We start from the raw sequence: 11,509 nt of genomic DNA, 5'->3' as shown, positions 1-11,509 counted from the left end.
CAGACTGCCCATAGCTATTAGTGTCTCTTCTTTCGTGCTGGCCGTATGCTACAGCAGCGCTGGAGAGGTTTACGAATGGCCTCGGTCAATGTGATCACTATACCTATGAGTAAATTCAGTCACATGAATTGTGACGTAGCAACCTGCCGTATCCTCATGCAGTAACTGGTCTACGAGCATGGAGACAAACAGCGTGTGATTGTGAAAAGGCTGGCAATGCCAAACATGGGTACTTGAGCTAGGGTTGCCAACCCTCTAGGATTGTCCTGGAGTATCCAGGAATTAAAGATTAATCTTTAAAGATTAATAACGTGTGATGAAATCTCCAGGAATACGTCCAACCAAAATTGGCAACTCTAACTTGAGATTCAGGCTTGATGTACAACCTGCTCGGTTAGAAGCCTGCGAGGAAGTTTCCCTGTTGGTGCTCTGCAGTGGGTGATGGTGGGTGTGTTATGGGGGGGTGTATCTTCTGTTTACTGTGCAGCATCAGGCCATTGGCCCATCAGGCTCTGTACCTGGCCTTAGTCAGTTCAGGAGATGGCAGACCAGATCTGATGGGCCAGTGGCTTGAGCTGCAGTGGCCTGTGGAGCTGGGTGAATCATTTATTACCTGAAAAAGGAACTTTCAGTGGACTCAGAACAATTTGTGAATGTGACATGTTTGCCAAAAAGTGTTGGTGGAAAATGTCAGGGAAGTGGGCCCCATTCTCAAACTGGAGAAGGAAGTCGGTGCTGCCACCTAACTTACAAGCCATACCCTAGTGCTGGGGCACTCACCCGGGATGGAAAAGACCTAGATTCAATTTGCCTCCTGCCTGATGCGGAGATGGCATCCGAACTTGTTTCCCACATTGCAGGAAAGTGCCCAAGCCCCTGGGCTGTCGACTGTTCTGGGGCAGGTTCTCTGTCTCTCCTGCTGACGCTGTATAAAATACTTGACTGGCCTCTGGGCCAGAGTGGAGCTGACTCTTTGGTTAGGGCACACGCCTGGGAGTGGGGAGACCCATGTTCATATCCCTGCTCCAATGGCCCTTGCGTTATTTATCTGCAGTGGAACTGCTTCAACAGGAGTGTGTGAGACGTACACACCAATGTGCTTCTTAGCCCCGTAGATAGGGCACTTTCATACAACGTGCGAGACTTAAGTCCAAATTCCTCCTCCATGCCAGACATGGAGGGAATTGAACCTAGGTCTTCCCTGGTCCAGGTGAGTGCTTAAACCATTGGGCTCAAGACTGTCACTTCCTCCTCTTGGCTGTTTTGTGACTCCAGCTCTTTGCTTTTATGTGAATACGTGCCCAGAAATTAAATGCAACTGTTGAATTTTTGGTTGAACAAAACGTTTTGTTCAACCCAAATGAAATCTTTGTCAACCATTTTGATTTGCCAGGGTTGCATTCGGTTCCATCCAATCAATTATTTTTAATTATTATTTTTAGTTTTTGGAACTGCCAGCAAACCAAAAAATCCGTTCTTCACCAGCTGTACTGGCCAGTCCTCGAGCTGGTAACTGGGCCATGTTCTAACTAGCACTTTTCTGAAGCTCCCTCCCATCAGCCCTTTGGCCACGGTGTCTCTCTGGATTCATCTCTCTCCCTGCTCTCTCCCCTCTCAGCCTGACCGGGAAGGAAGGTCTGACCCATCTTCCCTCACTGGGCCCCTCTGCGAACCCTGCCCAAGGGAAGGCACACCTGAAGCAGTGTGACTTGCTCAAGCTGTCCCGTAAGCAGAAGAGGCTCTGCCAGCGGGAGCCGGGGCTGGCGGAGACCCTGCGGGATGCCATCCGGCTCAGCATCATGGAGTGCCAGTACCAGTTCCGCTATGAGCGCTGGAACTGCAGCCTGGATGGACGGACCAGCCTGCTGAAGAGAGGTATGCAGCAGCCGCTGGCCTGTGGTACAGTAGCTGGGCCTCACCAGAGCAGGGAACGAGGCTTGATTTTGGAGAACATGAGTCTTTCCCGGGAGGACTCATGCTCTTTGCTCACAGAACAGGCAGGGACCAGACCGGTGCTCTGCCCTTGCCCCCGGGTTTCAGCCTACTCTCTAGGCCCATTTCATCCTTGGCCTCTCTGCTGAGGACAGCTATTGTAATGTAGATTTCTGGCCCCTGGGAGCAGGACTGAGACTAGACTCTTTTCATGCAGGCAACTGAACAGGCCACCTGAAAGGAGCCGTCAAGAGTGGCTACTCACCTGGCTGGCTTTGAATCAGTCACCAAGGGGTGAAAGGTCCCTTAAATTCTGAGATCTGGCCCTGAATCTTTACCTTAAGAAAGGGGGGTGGGGGTGGGTGTGCGCATGCACATGTGCATTACCTACACAAATGGTGACTTGATCATACACCACAGGTACCTACATGAGAAGATTCCTGACAGCCAAAGGGCAGAACAAAATCCAGCGTCTGAAAGCTAAAGCTGGGAAAATTCAGACTAGCACTAAGGTGCCAGTTGTTTGTTACAGGGGGAGGAATTAACCACTGGATTTGTGTACCTGGAGATGTGGTGGTTTCGGTCACTTGGAGTCTTTAAATCAGGCCTGGATGCCTTTTTCAGAAAGATCTGCTTGAGCTCAACCAGAAACGGAGCATGCTGTGGGAATTAGTGGGGCAGGTCTCCGGCCTGTGTTCTGCAGAAGGTCCGACTAGGTGATCATAATGGCCGCTGCTGGCCTTAGAACTGAAGAGGGATTCTCCTTCCTGCTGTGGCAGCATAATGGATTTCTGTCCTCCCACCCCCCAGAATGCAAGAACCGAGTAACACCAGCGCATGCTGTCATGTGATGCCCTCTCTGAAAGGGGAGTGTGCCCACCTGAGACAGGGGCGGGGCCTTAGCAGATGCCTTGACAATAATTCTATCTAGTGCTGCTGCCTGCAGGTCACTTGGCTTGGGTTGCCTAGCTTCCCCAGGATCACGTAGACCTAGAATTGGAAAACCGCAACGGCGGCTTAAAATCACATTGGCCCCCCCGTCCCTGGGCTCTGAGGGCTGAGCCGCTGCTCTAAGACAGAACGTCAGCTCAATCTATGAACATACAGGACCACACCTGGCCTTGGCGTAAGTGGGTGCAAGCAGTGACAGTTTGTCTGCTTGCTCTAGCCCAGAGCTTGCTGCCTGGTTTGTAAATGTGCATCATGTGGCATATGGGATGTTTAATCACGCCAAGCTGGATTGCTGGGCGCACACACATCCTTGATTATAGATCATTTTATTCCTTGAAAAAGTTTTAATCACAGAAGCATTCTACAAACACACATCAGCTTGATCGTTGCTGAAATGCAACCAACTCCGGGGCAAAGCATGGCAGAAATGTAACAGCTGCACAGTCATGCTATGGAATAATTTAGGATTCTCCCACTCTTCCAGTCCTGTCTCCAAGTGAAACTACCAAGGGCCTTTAGGAGGCACTATAATTAAGGGAAATGGGAATTGGACACCAGGGTGAGCACTCAGACTCTACTGCAAGTGCCATGCAAGCATTAGTGATCCTGAATAGTTAGGACTGTGGGTAAATTTAATCTGCAAAGTAACACTTCTGGCAACGCCGTCCTCTTGAGCACCCTCTGAGGTTCTGTGCACGATTCATAGTCTTAGTGCCAGAAGGAAGCACTGGGATCATCTAGGTTGACCTCCCGCGCAGCACCGGCCAGAACACTTAAGCCTGGGATTCCTGCCTCAAACCCGTCGCTGCTGGTCAAGCTAAAGCAGCTTTAGAAAGACATGCAGTCCTGATGTAAGACCCCAAGCCAATGGAAATCCACTACATCCCAAGGCAAGTTGCTACAATAATTTTATCCTCATTTACAAATTTGAGCCTTATTTATAGTTAGAATGGTTTCAGCTTCCAACCATTTGACCTTGTTCTGCCTTTTGTCTGCTAGGAGGGTTGCCAACTTTCCAGTGGCACAGAATCAAACACCCCCACCCCTTCTCCAAGGCCCCATACGTGCTCACTCCATCCCCTCTCCCTCTGTCGCTTGCTCTCCCCCACCCTCATTTTCACTGGCTGGGGCAGTGGTTGGCGTATGGGAGGGGGGTGAGGGCTCTGGCTGGGGGTGTGGGCTCTAGATGGGGACAGGGATGAGGGATTTGGGGTATGGGAGGGGGCTCTAGGGCAAGGGGTTGGGTGGAGGGTGGTGGCTAGGGGTGCAGGCTCTGGGGTAGGGCTTGGGATGAGGGGTTTGGGGTGTGGTCTGTGGCCAGGGGTGGGTGGGTGCAGGCTTAGGGAGGGAGTTTGGGTGTGGGAGGGGACTCTGGGCTGGGGCAGGAGGTTGGGGCATGGGGTCCCGGTGGTGCTTACTGCAGCTCCCAGGAATCAGTCATGCGCATGGGCAGCCAGGGCGGCTCCACGCACTGCCCCCATGCCTACAGGCACAGCCCCTGCAGCTCCCATTGTTCACGGTTCCTGGCTAATGGGAACTGCAGAGCCGATACCAGGCCTAGGGACCTCTAGGACCTGGCGGCAGCTTGCCACTGCACCACTGACCGGACTTTTAACAGCCCGGTCGATGGTGCTGACTGGAGCTGCCAGGGACCCTTTCCGACTGGACGTTGCAGTCAAAAACTGGACGTCTGGCAACCCTATCTGCTAGATTAAAGAGCCTTCTGCTATCCGAAATCTTTTCCCAGGTAGGTAAATGACTGCAATCAAATTATTGCTTTACCTTCTCTTGGCTATACTGAATACACCAGTACTGGGGTTTGAGCGCGGGGCTCTCTTAGGGGTGGGGCCTGATTCAGGGGAATTGGTTGAATTGGCCTAAAGCTGGCCCAAGCTAGAAGGCAGGTTTTTCAGACCTTGACTCATTCGTGTAGCTATTTTCTGATCCCATTCCAGTTCGTTAACATTGTTTTTGCAGCATGGACACCAGAACAGGACAGACCATTCCAGTAACAGTCTCATTAATGCCGTAAGCCATGGTGGTAAAGCCTTCCTCCTATTCAGTATTCCCATGCCTATGTTAAACATCCAAAGTTTGCATTCTCCCTAAGTCACAGCTTGTATTAGGTGGGCTATCCACAATGACCCCCTCATCCTCTTCAGAGTCGCCTCTTCTCAGGATCTCATGAGGATGACTTACATTCTTGGATCCAAGATGCCTGACCTTGCATTTTGGCTGTATTAGAACACATTGCTCACAAATAAAGGGTGCACTCTCTGAGACAGTGAATATATTGTGGCTTTGTTTTCTGTCTTACTAACCTTTGCTAATGGTTCCTAACATTCTATTAGCTTTTTTGACCACTGCTTCACATGGACTAGATCTTTTCAGGGAATGATCAGTGATGACCCCAAGACTATTCTTGAGTGGTAACAGCTAATTTAGACGGTATCATTTTGTGTGCATAACTTGGATTATGTTGTTTCCAATGTGCATTGCTTTGCACTTATCAACACTGAATTTCACCTACCATTTTGTTGCCCAGTCACCCAGTTTTGAGAGTTTCCTTTGTAATGCTTTGCAGTTTGCTTGGAATTTATCTTGAGTAACTTTATATTGTCTGCAGGGTTTGCCACCTCACTGGTCACCCTGTTTTCCAGATCATTAATGAATATGTTGAAAACCAGAGGTCCCAGTACAGATCATTGGGGGACCCTGCTATTTAGCTCTCTCCACTGTGAAAATTGACCATTTATTCCTACCCTTTGTTTCCTATCTTTTAACTAGTTAGTGATCCATGATAACTTTCCCTCTTACCCCATGACAGCTTACCTTGGTTGAGAACCTTTGGTGTGGGATCTTGGCAAAGGTTTTCTGAGAATCTAAAGGCACTTATCAGTTCAATCACTACTGTCCACATGCTTGTTGACCCCCCTGCTGTAATTCTAATAGATTGCTGAGGCATGATTTTTCTTTACAAAAGTTGACCCTTTCCCAATAAATCGTATTCATCTGTGTGTCTGATAATTCTGTCCTTTACTGTAGTTTCAACCAGTTTGCCTAGTACTGAAGTTAGGCTTACCAGCCTGGAGCCATTTTATTAAAAATAATGTTGCATTAGCTATCCTCCACCCATCCGCTACAGAAACTGGTTACATGATACCACAGTTAATAGTTCTGCAATTTCACATTTGAGTTCCTTCAGAACTCTTGGGTGACACCATCTGGTCCTGGTGATTTATTACTATTTAATGTATCAATTTGTTCTAAAACCTCCTCTAACACTTCAATCTAGGACAAAGTCTCAGATTTGTCACCTAAAAGGAATGGCTCAGGTTTGGGAATCTCCCTCATCTTCTGAAATGCAAACTGATGCAAATAATTAATTTAATTTCTCTAACTGTCCTGTCTGCCTTCAGAGCTCTTTTAGCACATTAATTGTCCGGTGGCCCCACTGATTGGCAGACTTCCTGCTTTTGATATACTTTTGCTATTTCATTTTTGTGTCTTTTGCTATTGGCTTTTCAAATACTGTTTTGGTCTGCCTAATTATCCTTGACTAGCTCAAGTTTATGGTCCTGTCTATATTTTTCTCACTAGGATTTGGCTTCTAATTTTTAAAGGATTCCTTTTTACCTCTAACTGCCTTGTTTACTCTGTTTAGCCAGGGTAGCAGTTAATTCTGGGGTGGGGAGGTCCTATTTGTTTATTTGTTTTGTTTTTTTTTATACTTGGGGAGATACATTTAGCATATTAATAGTAAGATATAGAAGTGACTAACTATATCACTATTACGGAGGTTTTTAAAGTTTCCATGCAGCTTGCAGGCATTTCAGTCTTGTGACTGTTTCTCTTGATTTCTATTTAACTAATCACATTTCTGTGTAGTTCCCCTTTTTGAAGTTCATTGCTACTATGGTGGATTTCTTTGGTGTTTTACCCCCTACAAGGATATTTAAATTTAATTGCATTAAGGTCACTATTACTGAGCAGTTGAGCTATATTCACCTCTTGGACCAGATCCTATGTGCCGCTTAGAACTAAATCAAGAATTGACTCTCCCCTTGTGGGCTCTAGGACTAGTTTGCTCCAAGAAGCAGTTGTTAATAGTATCTAGAAATTTTCTCTCTGCATCCCGTCCAGAGGTGACACACATCCAGTCCATATCGAGATAGTTGAAATCCCCATTATTATTTGGTTTTTGCTTTTGTAATCTACCTGAACACTTCAGAATCACCTGGTCAGGTGGTCGGTAGTATATTTCTATTGCTGTAATCTTATTATTCAAGCATGGAATTTCTGGCCTTAGAGATTCTATGGTACAGTTTGATTCATTTAAGATTTATACTGTATTTCACTCTGTGTTCTTGCATATACCGTGCCACTTCCCCCACAGCGCAACCTACTAAATCATTCCTATATATTTTGCATCCTGGAATTACCATATCCCAATCATCATTTCACCAAATTTCTAGGAGGCCTATTATATCAATATCCTTATTTAATACCAGGCACTCAAGTCCACCGATCTGAGTATTTAAACTTCTAGCATTTGTATAGAGACACTTATAAAATTTGTCAGTATTTAGTTGTCTGCCTTCACGTGATGTAATTGAATTTGACTTTTTGGCTGAATGTTTCTCTTCAGTTCCTACGTGTGCTTTATCAACTTCTATGCTATCCTCTTTACTTGAATATAAGGCATCCCTTCTAATAAATCCTCCACTAATGGATATGTCTGTCTGTCTGAACTGTGTGTTCGTCAGCATCTGCGGCTTTCTCCAAGCCCTTCAGTGTAAAAACTCCTCTTTGACCTTTTTAATTTTACATACCAGCAATCTGGTTCTGTACTGGTTGAGGAAACGGGAATCTGGAGTAGGGAGCAGAGGTTCTCTTTGTACCTTGCTCTAATGTGACTGCAGCCAGTATATTGCGTGCAGTTCTGGTGTCCACAATTAAAGAAGGAATTTGATACATTGGACAGGGCTCAGAGAAGAGCCACGAGAATGAGTAAAGGATTAGAAAATCTGCCTCCTAGTGATTGAGCTCTTTGAGACTATCTATTGAGCTTAACAAATAAGGTTAAAGGGTGACTAAATTACAATCAGTACCTACACAGGGAACAATGATTAAATAAATGGGCTGTTCAGTCTAGCAGAGAAAGGTCTAAACTGATCCAATAGCTGGAAGTTAACGCTAGCCAAATTCAGATGGGGAATTTTAATAGAGTAATTTACAGAGGATCACAGTGGATTTTCTATCACTGACCATTTATAAATCAAGATTGGATGATTTTCCTAAATATCTGCTCTGGAGAACTTCGCCAGCTGGGGTTACACAGGGGGGCAGACTAGATGATCACAGTGGTCCCTTCTGGCCTTGGATTCTGTGCATCTTCTAACCCAGCGTGTCTAGTGACTAACATTTCACTCAGGTTTCAGGAATACCAGTGATGTCTAACTTCCTTTTTATAAATGGGTGTCTGGGATTTCTCGTATCCCCCAGGTTCTAGAATCCCTGTCCGGGCAATTGAGAAACCTCTTTCCTTTCCGGCCCTTGACACCTTGGTTCTTTACATTTGTGATACCCAGTGTCAGAGTTATGATTGTGCTGTTCACCCCATTAGCTCAACGACCAACAGGAAGGGAGGGTGCTAGATTAGTCAGGAGCATGATGGTCTGTCACACAGAAGATTGAGATGTAGGTCATCCAAACCGTACCATCCCTTCTCCCTATAGACTAGGGCCCAGTATTTCTTTGTGTGGATACAGCCGAGAGTCCAGTTATGTGGGTGAATGCCTGTTCCTCATTCCCAGCCTCTCTTAACCTCTCTATCTTGTTCAGGTTTTAAGGAAACTGCCTTCCTGTATGCAGTGTCCTCTGCGGCGCTTACCCACTCCCTGGCCCGGGCGTGCAGCGCTGGACGCATGGAGCGCTGCACCTGCGATGACTCTCCGGACCTGGAGAATCGTAAGGCCTGGCAGTGGGGAGTATGTGGTGACAACCTCAAATACAGCACCAAGTTCCTTAAAAACTTCCTGGGCCAGAAGAAGATCAGCAAAGACCTGAGGGCTAAAGTGGATATCCACAACACTAACGTGGGCATCAAGGTGAGGCGGCAGGACACCAGGCCCAGAAGGTGTTCAGGGATCAGATGCAAACATCTTGACTTCTCCTCTGCCATCATGTCTTCTACAGGGGAACTGGTGCGGTGAGGGAGAGAGGCCACTGCCCCTCTACTGACTAGTCAGAACTGTTTACCTGTAACATAGGCCTTGTGCTACTGAGAGCTAACCAAAAATTCTCCTTTTGCTCGGGTAGCAGGGGCCTGGGCTGATCGAGAGGAGTGATTTTCTATATGTCCAGTGCTGTGAAACTGAGTGCCCGCTGTCAGCAGCATAGTGACGCTGTGAAGTCTGCGTATGGCTATGCACTCGGTAATTCCTTCCGTGTTCACCTGGCCATTCGGGTTTTGAGTATGGCTAGAGATGCAGGGCTGGCAGATGGTTAGCGAAAGGGGCTGGGAGCCAGCCAGGACTCCTGGCTTCAACCCAGTGGCAGATTGAGAGTTAGTGAGGCCCTGTGCGCAGCTTCATTTTCGGGACCCCATCAAGAAAAAGAAAATTCTCTCTTCTCTCCCATCTGTTTTTCATTCTTTTTTTTTCTTCCTCTTCCTCCTATATTATAAGGAATAGGAAGGAAATGAAAATCAAGTGAGGTACCTTGATTGGGGCGGGAGGGGGTGCAGGGGTCAGGCTCTGGGAGGGAATTTGAATGCTGGGTACAGGCTCTGGGCTGGGGCAGGGGGTTGGGGTGTGGGCAGTCGGGCTCTGGGAGGGAGTTTGGGTGCTGGGTGCGGGCTCTGGGCTGGGGCAGGGGGTTGGGGTGTGGGAAGGATCGGGGGGTGATGCTTACCGTGGGAGGTGTGGCTCCCAAAGCGACTGGCACACTCCTCTGGCAGTGGCTCCTAGATGGGAGCCCACAGTTCCCGGCCAATGGGAGCTGCAGAGTTGGCGCTTGGGGTAGAGGCAGTGCGCAGAGCCACCTCCCCCTCCACCCCGCCCTGCCAGGGCCACACAGAGACGTGCCAGCAGCCAGCTGCTTCGGGGAACGGCCTGGGGCCACCGGCCAGCGAATGTAGGCAGCCTGCCTGAGCCCTGCTGCGCTGCTGGCCGGCACTCAGGGCAAGTTGTCCGGTGACATTTGTCCTGCATTTTGGGGGCCTCCCCTGTCATTGGGGGCCCTGTGCCACTGCACTGTTTGTTTCATAGTAAATCCACCTCTGCTGCTTTGTGACCTTGGGCAAGGCTTGTCATAGATTCATAATTTAAGGCCAGATGAGACCATTAGATCATCCAGCTATCGCAGGCCCTTAAATGTCACCCCTATGCTGAGCCATCCCCGACCACTCCCCTTGGTAGTTCATTCCAGTGTTAATCACGCTCCCCGTTCAGTTGGGGCTTAACTTCTAGTTTGGATTTGTCTGGTTTCAGCCTCCAGCCACTGGTTCTTGTTCTGCTTTTCTCCGCTGGATTCCAGTTTCCTTTAATACCCTATGTTTTCTCCCTGTGAAGATCCCTAGCTGCTGAATCGAGCCACTTCTCCCTCTTCTTCTGATTGAGCTCTGTCAGTTTCTCACTGTAAGGCACTTTTCCACCCTTCGAACCATTTTTATGACGACTTCTCTTGGCGTGCCTTCGTTTCCCTATCTGTAACGCAGGCCTGGCATCCCGCATGGAAATGCTTTGAGATGCTCTCTGGAGGTGCGGCGTGCAGTGTTTGTCTATACCGAGAGCTAGGCCCATGATCCTTGCAAATACTAACTGGCGTTTCTTCCTTCTCAGGCCGTGAAGAATGGTCTCAAAACCACGTGCAAGTGCCATGGTGTCTCGGGCTCCTGTGCTGTGAGGACCTGCTGGAAGCAGCTCTCCCCTTTCCATGAGACTGGCAAGATTCTCAAGCTGCGTTTTGACGATGCTGTCAAGATCTTCAGCGTCACGAATGATGCTGTGGGGCACTCTGAGCTGGTGGGCATGCAGAGACGCAGCCACTCCCCCAAAAGCCCAGCTACTCCACGCTCTACAGATCTTGTGTACATGGAGGACTCTCCCAGCTTCTGCCGGCCCAGCAAATACTCGCTGGGCACTGCTGGAAGGACATGCTCCCGGGAGGCCAGCTGTGACAGCCTGTGCTGTGGGCGTGGCTACAATACGCAGAGCCGGATGGTCACCTTCTCTTGCCACTGCCAAGTGCAGTGGTGCTGCTATGTGGAATGCCAGCAATGCATGCAGGAGGAGGTGATCTACAGCTGCAAGCAGTAGGGCTCGTGTCAGGAAAGGAATCCATGCAAGGCGTAGGAGTGAGCCAGGGCCCCTTTTTGGGGTGAGGTAGAGGCAGGCACTGCTTGCTGCAGGGCGCTCAGCTCCTTCTCCCTCTGCTTGCAGAGGGGCCATGGCACAGGATACACTGGATAGTCCCATGAACGAGGGGTGCGAACAATGTGCATTTTAATATGGCTAAGTGTTTGTCTATAGCTAGGAACAAAGAATATAGGCCATGAATACAGCCTGGGGGACTGTGTCCTGTGACTCTGAAAAAGAGTTGGGGCTCATGGTGGACAATCAGC

The 11,509-nt window shown here is 48.6% G+C and overlaps 1 protein-coding gene across 1 annotated transcript; it reads left to right on the top strand.

Annotated features, from left to right (window-relative positions):
- Positions 1–1,622: 1,622 nt before the first annotated feature.
- On the top strand, positions 1,623–11,204 carry WNT9B (Wnt family member 9B). Its single transcript, XM_030541539.1, has 3 exons — positions 1,623–1,875; positions 8,728–8,993; positions 10,728–11,204. The coding sequence occupies exons 1-3, from the start codon at positions 1,800–1,802 to the stop codon at positions 11,202–11,204; spliced, it is 819 nt and encodes a 272-aa protein (XP_030397399.1). The 5' UTR covers positions 1,623–1,799.
- Positions 11,205–11,509: the final 305 nt, after the last annotated feature.

Source organism: Gopherus evgoodei, chromosome 23 (assembly GCF_007399415.2).
Source record: "Gopherus evgoodei ecotype Sinaloan lineage chromosome 23, rGopEvg1_v1.p, whole genome shotgun sequence".
Lineage (NCBI taxonomy): Eukaryota > Metazoa > Chordata > Testudines > Testudinidae > Gopherus > Gopherus evgoodei.
This window is presented reverse-complemented; position numbering and strand designations above follow the sequence as displayed.